The sequence below is a fragment of the Equus asinus genome, chromosome 22 (genome assembly GCF_041296235.1).
Source record: "Equus asinus isolate D_3611 breed Donkey chromosome 22, EquAss-T2T_v2, whole genome shotgun sequence".
Lineage (NCBI taxonomy): Eukaryota > Metazoa > Chordata > Mammalia > Perissodactyla > Equidae > Equus > Equus asinus.
In genome coordinates, this window is record NC_091811.1 from 22,662,147 (window position 1) to 22,678,415 (window position 16,269).

Consider the following 16,269-nt stretch of genomic DNA (forward strand, 5'->3'; position numbering starts at 1 on the left):
GCTGTGGTAGGCATCCCATATATAAAATAGAGGAAGATGGGCACAGATGTTAGCTCAGGGCCAATCTTCTGCAGCAAAAAGAGGAACATTGGTAGCAGATGCTAGCTCAGAGCTAATCTTCCTAGGAAAAAAAATAGACCTACACAGATATGGTCAATTAATTTTCTACAAAAGCATCAAAGTAATTCAAGGGAGGATAGGGAAGTCTTTTCAACAAATTGTGCAAAAAAACTGTATATCTATATGAAATAATAGTGAGCCTCAGCCTTTTTCTCACACACAAAAATTAACTTGGAATGGGTATAGGCTAAACATATACGTTAAAAATATAAAACTTCTAGAAGCCCAAACATAGGAGAAAAATCTCAGTGAACATGACAGAGGCAAAGATTTCTTAGATAGGACATAAAAGCACACAAAAAATGATAAATTAGGTTTCATCAAAATTTCAAAACTTACGCTTCTTGAAAGACACCATTAAGACAATGAAAAGGCAAGACAGACTGGGAGAAAGTATTTGCAATACATATATCTAACAAGGGATTTGTATCCCAATCATACAAAGAACTCTTACAACTCCATAGTAAGACAGACAAACTCAATTTTAAAAAATACTGAACAGACATTACAATGGGCAAAATGTTGAACAGACCCTTCACAAAAGAAGATACATAAATGGCTAATGAACACATGACAAGATGCTCAATGTCATTAGTCTTCAGGGAAATGCAAATTAAAAACCACAATGAGATACCATTACACACCCACCATGATGGCTAAAATTAAAAAGACTGACACTATCAAGTATTGGCAATGACATGAAGCAACTGGAACTCTCATATGCTGCTACTGGGAAAATAAAATGATGCAACCACACTGGAAAACAAACTAGAAGTTTCTTAGAAAATTAAACGTGCACTTACCATAAGATTCAACAATCAAATTCCTAGGTATTTAATAAAAAGAAATGAAAACACATGTCCACACAGAGACTGGCACATAAATGTTCACGGCAGATTTATTCATAATAGCCAAAAACTGGAAACACATCAAATGTCCATAGGTGGATGAACAAATTGTGGTATGTCTGTACAATGGAATACTACTCAGTAACAGAAAGAATGAACATGAAAAGATACGTGAAAGAACATGAATTAATTTCAAAAATATACTGACCAAAAAGAAGCCAAATAAAAAAGAGCACATGATGCATGCAATTTTATAACAGTCAAAACTAATTTGTAGTGACTGAAAGCAGATCACGGGTTGCCTGGGCCCCAGTGGGTGGGGAGGGGCAGAAAAGAACTTTTGGAGGTGATGAAAACGTTCTATGTCTTGATTTGATGGTGTTGAAGAAATGTATACATTTGTGAAAAACCCATTGATCTCATGATTTAAAATAGATGTGTTTTATTTCATAAAAGTATAACTCAATCAAGTTGATTTTTAAAATGTCAAGGTCATGAAAGACAAAGAAATCCTGAAGAATGGTCCCAGATTAAAGGAGGCTAAAGTGACATCACAACTAAATGTATTGCGTCATCCTGAACATGGGGGACAAACACCTATAAATGACGTTGTGGGGGCAGTTGACAAAATTTGAATAGGGATTATAGATGAAATCATGGTAATGCAGAAATGCTAAATTTCCTGACTTCGATAACTGTACTATAGTTATACGAGACAAAGTCCTTGTCCTTGTAAAATATTTAGACAAAGGGATATAATTTCCCCAATTTATTATCAAATGGATCAGCAAGGAGAGAGAGAGAATTGCAAAGCACACCTAGAGCTAAATATAAACAAATGGGAACTATGGGTAAAGGTTATATCAGAGTTCCTTGTACGATTGTTTCAACTAGTCAATAAGTTTGAAATTATAGAAAAATCAAAAAATGTTTTTTTAATGAGAAGTAAGCACATAGATTGGAGGGCAGGGGCAGGAAAACAATTTGTGAGTTCTTAATTGTGCTCTCTCTCAAAGCCAGAGGCTATTGAAATGATTTATCCTATTAATAAGGAAAAGACCCAGGCTCTTTATCATGGTTCTCTCATCGGCTCTGTGGGTGGTTCAGGGAAAGAGAAAGAATTTCTCAGGGTCGTTAGAGAGTAACTGCTTTCCAAAAACAAAATCTTCCCCTTTTCCCCAAGAAGACAGACAGCATCTGATCTCTTAAATCATAGTCCAAAAGAGTATTTTCTTCCTCTTCTAACTCATCTCTGTTTCCACAATGGAATAAGTCCTCCTGTCAGAAAACATTAATTTGTAAGTAATCACAAATTACCACAGGAGACAAACAAAAAAATGACAAAATTCCATTTCACCGTTTCTTCTGCGTCAGTTGAAGCAGTCGTTGAAAACACAATCAATTCTCTTCTCACAGATACAATAATAGGCATTAGAGCACTCAGTATTTGTTATTCTAGTTGAGGTTAAAAATGCACATCTTCCTCCTCTCCCAGAAGGCAAATTCATTGTAAAATTACTGTAGAACAGAAAACATACATTGTCAACTGTTGAATCCTGAAGCTTATAATAACATAAATCATAATCTTTTTTAAGTCTGTTGCCTAAAGATCTGGAATATGGAAATGTTAATCATAACTTCATCACTAAAAAATTTTCTTTTCCTTTTAGCCCATTAACTATAACAATCACAGCCTCCTGATCACACCCATAAACTTCCATTTTATTCCACACTAGGAATTTTTGGTGAGAAGGCAAAATTACCTTTCAATATTGCTCTGGGATCATGATATCTAGCAAACCTGCTTTCTTATGTTAATTTTTTCAATAAAATTGAGAGATTAAAAAGAACTGAATTTCTATGACAGAGATAACCAGGTCTCATGTGCATATCCTTAAGGAGAAAAAGTAGAATTGTAATATAGTCAGAGATGAAGTTGTTTAATTGATGTCTTTGTTTTGTTTCTTTTCCTTCCCTACCTCACTAACAATTATTAGCTAAAACGTGACAATCCATTGAAAAATATCTGAAAGCAGGACTTCTATTTCAGCAAAGTGGTGGATTAGGTATCAGAACTATCTTCGTATTGAAACAATTAAAAATGTTGAATAATAAAAATTTAAACCTTCTTGAACAGATTTATGAACTGGCAAGAAGCAAATTCATACTCAGGCTGAGGGTTAAGCAAAGGTGAGGACCCAGAAACGTAGGTGAAGCTCTGAAGTCAGTTTTCCTTTCACTGATATAATAGGCTGAATAATGAATTCCACCCAAGATTCTAAATAGAAGGCAAGCCACGTAGAGTTGCGACCCCAAAGGGATGTATCTTCAGTATAAACCACCCAAGAACTATCTTGAACCTCGGTGTTAAACAGAAGAGAAAAAGAATAATCCCACCTAAGAGTTCAAAATCATACACCATCCCTCATGTAATCTGCATTTGCTACATTATTTAAGAATATTCAAATCTGCTACAGGGATAAAGAGAAATAAACAAGGAAGATAAATGAAACTACGTAGCTCATGAGGCAGAGGAAGAACACATAAGATGTGTTAAGTGCATATAAGTAGGTAACCTATGAGACATGTTAGGAATAGACACAGTAACTAGAGCATGTCTGTGCTGACCATGGGAAAGGAAGAAAGAACCAAGTAGATGCTAAATATAATATTCAAAGTATACATAACGCACATAGATACTCAACATTCATGAGGTCTTAAGTTCTCTACCCACTGGTGACACTCATTCTGGCACTCTCCCTAAGAAACTCAGATAAAACCCATAGCTGCTCATGAGGTTAATTAGAAAGCTGCAGCTGTGCCCAGGCTTACATGCACCTGCATCTCCCCAACAGAGAAAATGTGTATGCTCGCCACAAGAACCTTCTGTTTTTGGGCCCCTTTACTCAAACCTCAAGTCTGGTGCTAGAAACCATCATCAGGAAAGGGTTATGCAGCAGAGAGAGTCAGGCCACATGAAGGTCGCATAACCCAGGATTCAGGCAATCCTTTCATCCATTTGTACCTTATCCTAGTGTGACAACCTATCCCATCCCACCCAAGTGTGAGAGCTATCCCATTTCCTTCCCCTTGAATAGTACGATGTGGTTTAGATTGATTGAATTAATTGTGCCATTTGAGCATGTTAATCTGGCTGTGAGCCTTTCTGTTCTGTGACCTCTGAGACTGTTTTGCCTGAACGTGTACTTACAGGCTACGATTACATTAAGGTAATTTCCTGCATGACATCTTTCATAGGTTTGCAGCCCAGAACTACACTACTTGCAGGACCTATATTTAGAATTTAGAATTTAGTGGGGCTGGCTCCGTGGCCGAGTGCTTAAGTTCGCGCGCTCCGCTGTGGTGGCCCAGGGTTCGGATCCTGGGCACGGACATGGTACCGCTTGTCAGGCCACGTTGAGGCAGCATTCCACATCCCACAACTAGAAGGACATGCAACTCAGATATACAACCGTGTACAGCGGGGTTTGGAGAGATAAAGCAGAAAAAGAAAAAAAAAAAGATTGGCAACAGTTGTTAGCTCAGGTGCCAATCTTTAAAAAAAGAAGAATTTAGAATTTAGAATCAGTGGCCCAGATTCACAGTGCCCCAAGGCATCCAACAAATTAAATTCTTTCTTGAGGAAAGCACCTTCATCTCAGTCCTTGAATAATTTCCACAGCAGATCAAAAAGGAAAAAAAAAAATCACTAAATACTACAAAGAAAATGGCATCACGAACAAAAATCAGCAGAAACAATTCAGTGGACCCACAAAACTTCAAAGATAAGAATTATCAGATACCAAATATAAAATAAGAACATTTAATATCTTTCAAGAAATAAAAGGGAGTTTAAAAATATGAGTAACTAGCAAGAAGATTTGGAAACATAAAATAGAGTTTCTGGAAATAAAAAATATAATACAGTGGGCCGGCCCCGTGGCCAAGTGGTTAAGTTCGCATGCTCCGCTTCAGCAGCCCGGGGTTTCCCCAGTTCAGATACAGGGCACGGACTTTGCACCGCTCATCAAGCCTTGTTGAGGTGGTGTCCCACATAGTAGAACTAGAAGGACCTACAACTAGAATATACAATGATCTACTGGGGGGCTTTGGGGAGAAGAGAAAAAGAAAGAAGAAAAAGATTGACAACAGATGCTAGCTCAGGGCCAATCTTAAAAAATATGTATAGACAATACATAGTTCAGATTTTCAAAAAATTGTTGAACAGTTTAACAGCAGACTATAATTAAACATAAACTCAAGAGTTTACAAAATACTACACTTCAAAACAGAAGGACTATAGTAAAGGTAGATATATTTATATTTACAAATAATATAAACTAATAGTGTAAAAGAGTTTCAGATGAATTTTTGGGATACTCAAAATATTCATTTGAGGTTGTGGGAGGGATCACTATGGCTAAGTCAGCATGGTCCAATCTCTTCATATCACTTTACTTTATGATTTTGTTTTATTTTGTGTACCTCATAACACATCCTTCTCAGCATGTATTTAGAATCAGAATTTTGTTATTATTGATAACTCTGTATGGTGCATCTATTCCTTTTTACCTATACTTCCTAAAACACTTTCTTAGTCATTCTACGTATTCTTACCAATGACCTGTATGTGAAAATGAGTTAAGCTGGGCAAAATGAGAGAAGATTCCTTTTTTAGATATAATCGTTCCAACCCCAACACCAGTCTCAGAGTTTGAATGCATTCCAGAGACTTACGTTCCAGAAGACATGCCATCGTCAATCCATTTCCATTTACTTTCCTTTGCATTATATGATAATCCAATCCAGTAGGTATTTTGATAAGCCTGGCGTTGAATGAACGCCTATAAGGGAAACAAAACATATCATGTGAGTAAATGCCCACATGTTAGAGAATGAAAAGAAGGACAGGTAAAGGGTCCAGCTGTTTCTCTGGCCAGTACTCTGCTCCTCTCCACATCATCCTTCAACCCTCCTTCCTAAAAAACCTTCTCTCCCCTCGCTGTCTGTGTTTTCATTTTTCAAAGTAATTTTCTCCAGGATTATTCATTTATGTTAAAAATGACTGCCAGTCTCATAGATTATTTAAAACATGGAAAAATTTAAAATCTAAATAAATAACAATAGGAGATTTGTTAAATAATTTAGGACATTTTATAAAACCATTCAAAGTCACGCCCCAGAAAAATACTTCCCCATGTAGAAAAATGATCATCATATATTCTTCAGTGAAAATAGGAATCTTCAAAACAAATTTATTAAAACAACAAATGTATGTGGGGAGATGTGCCTTAGAGCCTTTAGCCTCATAAGAGAAAGACTTGCTGGAGTTCAGTAATTGGAAGTGGTAAAGGGAAAAAGGGAGGTATTTGGAAATATTTACTGTCCAAAATGTACTATATCAAAGTGACATATTACATAATATCTGATTAAATGACAGAATGTATCTTAGAATGTATCAGGTTTAAATTTAACTGTGTTTTACTGCAACAAACATAAAAAGTTATTTTATGACTTGATATAATAAATTCTTTTATGTTGTGATTTAAAACATCTATTAGATTTGCATATAAATTTTATGTTGTTTTCCTAAATGATAAATAGAGGTTTCAGGCTGATCGTCACAAACATTTCTCTATAAAGACACATTTTGTGAGTGTGGATAGTCTTTATTAGTAATAAATTAAAAAGATAATTTTGATATTGTCACTGTATTTTTTCTTTTTATAATTCTTTGTGAAAGTTATACATACTGATATAATATATAAGAATATTGATCAAGTAAATGTTACCTACAGATGCAGTGAAAATCACCATAAAACTAATTTGTAAAACTGTTTTCACTTTTATGTTTCTCATTATTATCTCCATTTTGCCAATCGGAAAACTGGTGCTCAGAGAGGTTAAGTACCTTACCAAAGGTCACCTAGCTAATAAGTGGCAGAAGTGGATTTTATCCCAGGCAGTCTGGCTCCTGTATTCCTAAAAATAACTACTAGACTATGTTGTCTCCGGGTTCTTAGTTGCCACTTTATAGGGAGAAATAATTGCTGGTTCCAGGCTGCAATTTACCAAAGGGTGAAGTAATTCATCATAGGAAAAGCACACTTCTCCAGGAGCAGCTCTCCAGCACACTCCTTAGAGAGGGAGATGATTGCGAAGACCCAAACTGCACCTTCAAGGGGCTTTCCATTTTAGAAATAACAATGGTCATTAGGATAGAAAACATGTATTGAATGTTTAGTAAGGAGCAAGGTCATACGCCTATTAGCAGGCAGGGGTCTCCTGGGAGACTCTTAGCTATGCAATTTTTGCTCACTCGACAGACACAACACAAAGAATAAGTGAAGGTCCCTCTTTCTTGACTCCCCCCTGCCCTCAATATCTTGGGTCCAAAATGAGGGACAGAGTCCAAGAGAATAAAAGTGAATAAAACAATCCATGATACCCGTTCATCTTCATCATCTATCTTCAAAAGAGATAAATTGTAACGTTGGCAAGTCTTTTTACATCCCTTCCAGTCTTTAATTTCATTGGTAAAATAATAACAGTTTACTCCACAACAGGACCAGTGGCCTTCATTGAGTTTACCTACAGCGTATAAGGTGAAACATTAAACTTCTTGTCATCTGGTATTCTGTTAAGCAGAACAATATATTTATCAGCCCTCTATAAATAAACTCTTAATAGCTATCACTAATGATAATAGGAGGTTCATCAATATTCTGGAGGCCAAGAGATATCCACATTCGCACATTCATTGCAGCATTATTCACAATAGCCAAGATATGTAAACAACCCAAATGTCCATCAAGGGATGAATGGATAAAGAAAATGTTGTATATACATAAATGGAATATTATTCAGCCTTTAAAAAAAGGAAATCCTGGCATATGCATCAGCCTAGATGAACCTTGAGGATATTATGCTAATCACAGTGAAATAAGTGAATCAGAGAAGATCAAATACAGCATGATTCTGCTTATATGAGATAAAAAATATTCAAACTCAGAGGCATGGAAAGAGTAAAATGGTGGTTGCCAGGGCTGGAGCGGGGTAGGGGCAGGGGATTGAGGAGTTGTTGTTCAAGGGGTGTACAGTTTCAATTAGGCAAGATGAATAAGTTATAGAAATCTGTCGCACAATGCAGTGCCCACAGTTAGCAACACTGAACTGCGCACTTAAAAATCTGTTAAAAGGATATATCTCACGTTAAGTGTTCTTACCACAAAAAGAAAAGGAATGTGAGGACCTAGATCACTAGCACATATCCTCAGCCTCTTATTAGGCCTCAAAGCTTCTGGAGGGGGAAGAAATAATGAAAAATCCTGCTATCTTTCGCTCACGATTTCCTCCATACCTGTATTTTGCAAAGACTTTGAAAAGATCTCTTGTTTTATGTGACATCTCATCTTTTCTACAAAGAGTGAGTCCAGTTCCTTTTTCTGATGAAGGGTTTCATTTCTGAGAACGTCACATTCTAAAGTCTTATTTATCAAAAGTTGCTCCTTTAAGTAGTTGTCATTTTTTATAATGTCATACTTTTGACTGAGGTTTCGTAGAATTTCCTCCTGTTGATATTTTGCTTGAATACGCTGAAAAACTACAATTAATAGCATAGATATAATACAAAAAGTACTCATAATGTTTAAACGTTGAAATTTAATACAAGAGAAAAAGTCTCACATTGACAACCAACCCATTTCATTACTTTAATTAGCAATTTGACATTTAGAAAGTAACACATCAATAAACCGACCACAAAAATAGAAACATCAAATTTCCCACTATTAGCAACTTAAGTGTAGAATAAATAAAATGAGATATATGAATAAAATTATAATGGTAACACTTTACCATTCAGTTTAGTTTCTTTTTAACAGCACACTATTTAGAAATAGGTACCAAAGTAAAAATCAATCAACATTTAACAACACATCCTCTGAGTATGAAAATCTGTACTAAGAAACATGAAGAAATAGCACCCTTATTATTGGAGTAGATGGAATATCCATAGGGGAAAAGAAAGGAAGATCCAAATATGTAATTTTATCTGAGTGAATCATATTAGTGATTTTCTCTAAAGATGTCAAGAAATTCAAATAAAAGATATAGGCTGAATTCACGGATCATATAACATCCATGTATAGAATTTTTTACTAAACCAGTTCTTCATTGTGTACCTAGAAAAAGTCAAGAGAAAGTCATAATTTCTTTTGAACAGTTGTTTCTCAAAGAATGTTCAGCCAAGATTCACAATGATCTAAACTCAGAAGGCAGAATATTACTAAGTCCTGTATTGAACGAATGTGACCATGTATTATACAGAATGAGAAAGCTCATTACAGATGAAGTCACTGGAATAGGTAAGTAAAATGAAAACAACACTGTGATGTGCCTGAGGAAAAATCACTCAAAAAGAGTCCAATTAGGACATTCCCTGATTATAGCCAAGGAGCAATTGTTGGAGCATGGTTAACATCTGCACTATTAGTGGTTAATGCTGTCACTCAGACTTGAAGGATATATTTCAAATACTCACGCATTGTCCCCAACACTGTGGCTGTCACCAAAAGAAGTAAACAGAGAATCCCAAGAGTCACTACGAAGGGAAGCCAGGGCACTGAAAACTCTTTAAATAAAGAAGGAAGAAAATAATCAGAAAAGAAAAGAGCCTTGTCCACTACTAACTTTAACCTAGGGCAACATTTTGAACAAAAAGACATTCCTGTCTAAAAATTTCACAAAAATATATCATGCAAATTGATTTAAATTTGTGATCTTGTAATTACAGTTTTAAAGTTTCCGATTTCTGTCTGACATACACTCGTAGAAATGTTATACACAAGAACAGTCCTATAGGATTTTAAAAGTACATCCCTTACAAAAGCATAGATGGCAATAGACGCAATACACATTTATGAGGATCTACACTGATATGTATAATCCTTCCTGTGATCACCATGAAGAGGAGGAAAAAGCAGTCAGTATTCTTGAGAAATTGGTGGCCAATAGTGGATATTCTGGAGCTGCGAATGTGATTGGGGTTCATCCTTAAAGGAGTTTCTAGAAATCAGCTTTCTTTTTCATCAGTTTTACTTTTCTCTAGTCAATACTATATTTATCCTCCTACTTTGGAGGTCCTCAGTATCTAAAAGTTATCTCTGTCATTAAGTTAAACAAGTAAAAGTTATTCTCAATTCAGAGTCTGTGACAATATTTGAGGGGAAAGAGAAAGAACAGAAACATCAGAATGCTCCTTTTGATTTGAACATGTTTGCTTCTTCATTGCCACTAGGGTTTGGTAAATATTTAAGACACCTAAAATATCTTTTGTATGAATAAAAGCATTGCTTCTAATGCATATTTTCATTTCTCATTCTTTAAGTCTTATGTTTCTTTAGGAAATACAATCTTTTCTTGAGACTCTGGTCTGTCCTTTCCTTTTAATTTTTTTTTGAAAGATTTGCTCTGGGCTAACATCTGTTGCCAATCTTCCTCTCTCTCTCTCTCTTTTTTGTTTCTCCCCAAAACTCCAGTACATAGTTGTATATTCTAGTTGTAAGTCCTTCTAGTTCTTCTATGTGAGCTGCCACCACAGCATGGCTACCGACAGATGAGTGGTGTGGCTCCATGCCCAGGAACCAAACCCAGGCACCCGAAGTGGAGCAGGCTAAACTTCAACTACTAGGCCATCTTGGCTGGCTCTGTCCTTTACTTTTAAAGCCTCATGAATTTCTCTTAAACAAACTTGAATGAATATTAGCTTTTCAAATTTAGAAGAATTCATTACATTCTCCATTCTCACAAACTTTAAAAAAGAGAGACTTGTTCTACTAGTCTACACAATTATGATTTGATATTACCATCTGAGAATCTGAAGTACAGATAGGAAAACTTTAATCAAAACTCTAAAGTTTGACAATTCTTAAAAGACAGGTGTATCTAGATGCTTAAAACATGTACCTTTGTCATCAGTTTTCCCAGGCCTTTGAGTACCACCAGGCCTTAATCTATTTTGTGACTCTGAAGGAGACTGAACAAATCTCAAGGAGCAATAAGTCACTTCCTGATTGCTCATGTCTAGAGTAAGAAAAGAAATATGTTTTGCATTGAATCTTCGCAACAGGAGTATTTCTGTCTAAAGAAAAATTAAAGTGTCAGTCTATAGAACACACCCAGGATTAAGAGGTATGTGTGTATATCTGTACGTGTATGTGAGGGTGTGTTTATTAACTCCTTTAGGTGCCTAAAGCATGTAGACTCAGCTTGATTTATATGAGAAATGGAAAACCTTTCAACATCTCTGATAGAGTCATTTACACTCCTAGTCATTACTGCCATAATTATTATATAATACAGAAAGAATCTTTTTAAAATCTACCAATAGATTGAATAGGCTGGGTCCTATTCACCCAGTCAATATAGTTCAATATGTTCAACATACATATACAAATGTTAGGCAGAAGTGGTATCATCCCAAATTACTGGGACACTTTTAAAACTATCAATTCAGAAAACAAAAATTCTATCTTTTTGAAATTCTGAAAAAATATAAATATCTTGGCTTAAAAAAGATGTACACATAAATATTAAAAAGTTCCTGCATTCTTTTCAATTTCAACGTGACTTTACCAGATTGTTTCCCAAAGTGTATCCCATATACTATCTACAAAAGAATTATTGGGGGTTAACATTGCAGATTGCTTAACATTCCAGATTCCAGTGCCCCATGCAAGATGTGCTGGATAAAAGTCTTTCAGGTTGGAGTCTAGACACTTGTATTTTTAATCCCAAATGATTCGATGTATATACTAAAATTTTAGAAATAATCTTCTAGTGTATGATGTTGCCAGAGAATCCTATGTGAAGATAAAATTTGTCAGTGGGTAGTCATTAGTTAATATCCATAAAGGATTCAATCTGTTAATGGATATACTTATCAAAAGAAATTTTTAAATAGTAAATATTTAAAATTTACCTTGCTGCTTACATTAATCAGTGTGAATAGAGGATATCTACAAAACAAGAAATATGGAAAATAAATTGCACATGTAACTATAGTCTTTAAAAAAATGTTTTAATATACAAAACTTTTTAAACTTAATTATTCACATTTTCTCTAATTTCCTAAGGAAAAGGAGTCTTTTCTATTACAGAATCCTTTAAGATTGATAAGATAATATGTAAATCATCAGAGCCAAAGAAAAAGTAGTTAATCACCAAATCCCTCTTCATTTAGATAACACAAAGCAAAAATTGTAGCATATTGAAAAAAAGAAAATAACTTCCCGTGAATGCTGAACTACAGCTTTCACATCCTTCTGAGTTAATGCAGTTCAAAAGCAATCAATAGAGAATGCTCTCCCATAGATCCCATGTTCACGTCAAGTCATTTGTAATAAAATCCCATATTGCTAGAATCTTTTCTTCATAAGTAGGGCTAACAGTATACTCAGGTACAAAGGTCTGAAGGACTAAGAGCAGAGGGTACCTGTGTCTGTGCCACGCAGCGATGCAGGTGGAGAAAGCTGACCCAACAACAAGGTGGGAGAAGTTGGCCTTTCCAATCCTGGATCCCTCGGGTGTGTGAGAGGCTGTAAGACGGAAGGCAGAAATGAATTGCCTCTGAGTGGTACTCCAACTCAAAATTGTCTGCCCCTCCTCTTGACCAAAGTGATAAAAGGAAATTGTATGATAAAAACTGAGGTTGACGGGAAAGGAAAAATGGTCACGAGCTATCTCTTCCTCCATTTCAAATAACCAACCACTTGGTACTCTTCACAAAATAACATTCAAAAATCTGTATTTGAGGACTGAAAAGACAAACAAACACAGCTTTGGAGAAACAAAAACTAATATCTTTGATAAAAACCAGCATACTTAAAGGAAAGTACTACCCAAAACAAATGATTAAAATATATAGGTATAAATATATATGCATACACACAAAAATATTATTACTAAATTCTTTAACTCTTAAATAATCTGTTAGAAACTTTCTCTTATATGTTGCTATTTGAAAAAAATATTATTTATTTTTTCCATTTATGTTTATTGCAGATAAATGTATTTTAGAAATTATTTTAAAACATCCATAATTCCACTATAAAAATTTTGGTGTATATTCTAGTTTTTTAGCCATACGTTACGTTTACTATCAAAGTCTGTGTCATTGCATACACAATGTTTTTGATCTATTATTTTCTAACCTTTTTCCATTTAAAAAATATTTATCTAAAATGAGATTTTAAACCATAAATAGTTATTACCCATATGGATTATACTATAATTTATTTAGGTAATCTCCTACCATCGGACATTTCGGTTGTTCCCAATTTTGTGCTAGTATAAAAAAATAATGGGCGTATACTTTTGAATATTTTTCTAGGAAAAATTTTAAAACATGAAATCATGGGGTCAAGGGGTATATACAATAAAGAACTTTGATACATATTACTAAACACCCTCCATAAAACTTGTTCCCATTTATTACCACTAGTTGTGTATGAAAATGTTCACTACTGATTTTTTAAGACATATTGGTGATTTATTCCTCCACTTGAGTTTTGTGTATGAATCTTACTTCATGAAGATTTACAATCTTCCAGCTAAAAGAAATTTATTTCTAGAACTCTGTTTCTATGAGCCAGAGCCTGCCAAAATACACCCAAATCTTTCACTGAAGTTCACTTTCGTTTGATACAGGCCTTGTCAATCTTCTGACATACAGCTCTATGAAGCCAATTTAAATTGCTCTTCAAATCAGGTGAGAGTGGTTACTACGGAGTGTGGAGGAAGAGGAGTGAGGTGTGGAACAGAAGAGGACATTGATTATGCAGAGACAAATCCAACCCTGATTTCACCAACTCTGGCCAAATTCTTTGCTTAATTCTTTCCTTCTCTTCCCCACCTCTAGCCACAGCTAAACCGTCCCACTTTAGAAGCCTTTCCCATCCTTCAGTTTGCTCATGCCCCCAGCTCTCCTCCCAACTGCCATACAGACACGGTCTACTGAGTGTTCTGACTACTAGGACCCAGTCTAGGTTATGCTGCGTGTTGTTTGCCCTCAACTGGCCTACTTGTCCCCCAATGCAGCCCTTAATCTCTAAATCACCACTGAGGTCTGCCACTTGTCACCATGTGCAGGCAGGCCACTGAAATACCTCCCAGAGACTAATTTAATTCAATAACATAAGCAAAGTATCACAGGATGAGCCTGCACACTTCAAGAATACTTGCTGCTGGGCATTTCCTTCTCTTTACCCTAATCTTGGATTGGGTAATCTTTGTCAATCTCAAAACAGAGAAAGATCCCCAGCCCTCTATTGCAATGCCAAAAATAAATAAAGAAGCTCTGCTGAGAGAACACAGGGTGTAGGGGCGGAGAAAGAATAATCATTGTCGAGAAGGTGGCAGAGAGAGACACTATCATTTATTAGGACCTACTGTGTGTATAACAATATCGAAATCTCTTAAAGCTGACAGATATTTATTATTGTTCCCATTTTGCAAATGGAGAAATTAATGTTGAAGTTAATTGACTGCCCAAAGTACACATCATTACTAACACTTGATCCATGTTTAAAATCAGTCCTGAGTGAATACACAGAGCACAAATGGACTATGGATTCAAAGGGCCTGGATTTTCAACAAACCTCTGCCACAAAGCATGAATTCTGGAACCAGGTGGATCTGGGTTGAAATACCAGCCCAAGCTTCTATGTGTGACTTGAGGCAGGTCACTTCACTTCTCTAAACCTTGGATTCACTACAGTAAAATAGGGATAATATTTTTAAAATATTTAAATTAATATTAATATTTAATATGAGATAGGGTATATAAAGTGCCTAACTAGACCTGGAAAATATAAAGTAGGCACTCATTAAATGTTAAATATTATTATTTGAGGTTGAAGTTTCAAATCCTTCCTAGCTGTAAAAATTTGAACAAGCCACTCCAAATCTTTAGCCTCATTTTCCTCACATGTTCAATAAGAGTATCACTTACTTCATAGATTTGGAAGAATTCAATGAGATATCACTACAGACACGATTTCTTAGACTTCAAAATAGGTAAATGTTCATTTTTTCTCTCTTCCAAGGTACTATAAATAGTGGAAGCGCCAGGACCGCAACCCAACAATCCTGACACACTGAGCTAGGTTCTCTATCCTAACATGTCAGTTTTGGCGTGCAGATGCTTGGAGGAAAGTGTGTGTGTGTGTATGCGGTGGGAGGGCCACATTAATACAATTTAGGAGCTGGAAACGTGTGGCAGCACACTGCTACCTCTCTAGAAAAACCATTCTGTAATCTCAAGTCTGGTTACTTAAAACTTGCGGGTCCATGGAGACAGTGGTAATGTTGAGCTTTCTTTCTGTTTTGTTGTTGATTTTTTTTTTTGAGGAAAATTAGCCCTGAGCTAACTACTGCCAATCCTCCTCTTTTTGCTGAGGAAGAGTGGCCCTGAGCTAACATCCATGCCCATCTTCCTCTACTTTGCACGTGGGATGCCTACCACAGCATGGCTTGCCACACGGTGCCATGTCCGCACCTGGGATCCAAACTGGCAAACCCTGGGCCACCGAAACGCAGAACGTGCACACTTAACCGCTGTGCCACCGGCTGGCCCTCTTTCTGTTTTGATTTACACCCTTACAGCTGGTGCAGGGTACACAGTTATGATGGAAGCTAGACAGATACACAATACCTTTTTATACTTAACACAGTTATCTGTCACCTCTACATAAACTCCACAGGGTGAGTACTACTTCTGTCTTGTTCATTATTGTAACTGCAGCACATAGAAGAGAGATGATGCCTACATGTGCACTCCATGAATATGTTCAAGTTAAGAGAAATTGACTACAAAATCTGGGTTTTTCAATTTTAGAGAGAGGCAGAATGAGATTAATGATTGGAAAGCCAAATTAGGTAGCTGTTCTCTCTAAGCTCTAGTTTTTTTTTTTACTAAGCTCTGAATTTCTGAAGGCAGATTTCTTCTTAAATAAGAAGACAACCAGAATCAGAAGACAACACCAGTAACTTCCAACAGGACTAACTGAAACTCCTAGCGTGGCCCTTCAATCAAAGCACAAAACCGAAGCACCAAACTTATCTATTACGACTGCTAATAAAACAGAAAGATGAGAAATTTGAAGAATGTTTTGAATGTTCTTGAACTTTGTCTTCTGAATTTACTTTTCTGCAAAACATACACACAACATGAATATATAAAGCATCCAAATATTCACTTCCTGGCTGCTTTGCTGCAAAGCCTTTTTTCATTTGGGAAACC

General features: G+C 35.9%; 1 protein-coding gene across 1 annotated transcript; it reads right to left on the reverse strand.

Annotated features, from left to right (window-relative positions):
• Nucleotides 1-994: 994 nt before the first annotated feature.
• Nucleotides 995-11,049, reverse strand: LOC106834106 (killer cell lectin-like receptor 2). The gene is made up of 6 exons (XM_014845575.3): nt 10,935-11,049; nt 9,511-9,600; nt 8,329-8,571; nt 7,417-7,559; nt 5,706-5,812; nt 995-2,486 (listed from the first exon to the last, which is right to left on the reverse strand). Exons 1-6 carry the CDS (start codon nt 11,047-11,049, stop codon nt 2,339-2,341), a joined length of 846 nt encoding a protein of 281 aa, XP_014701061.2. The 3' UTR covers nt 995-2,338.
• Nucleotides 11,050-16,269: the final 5,220 nt, after the last annotated feature.

Bases quoted from the DNA above. Each gene is read 5' to 3' on its own strand.
- LOC106834106 (XM_014845575.3), bottom strand. From the start codon at position 11,049: ATGAGCAATCAGGAAGTGACTTATTGCTCCTTGAGATTTGTTCAGTCT. The intron at 8,572-9,510 runs GTGAGTATTTGA...TATTAATTGTAG, and splicing joins CACAGTGTTGGGGACAATGC to TTTTTCAGCGTATTCAAGCA. The intron at 5,813-7,416 runs GTATCATGGATT...TTTCCCTTATAG, and splicing joins TAGATGATGAAGATGAACGG to GCGTTCATTCAACGCCAGGC.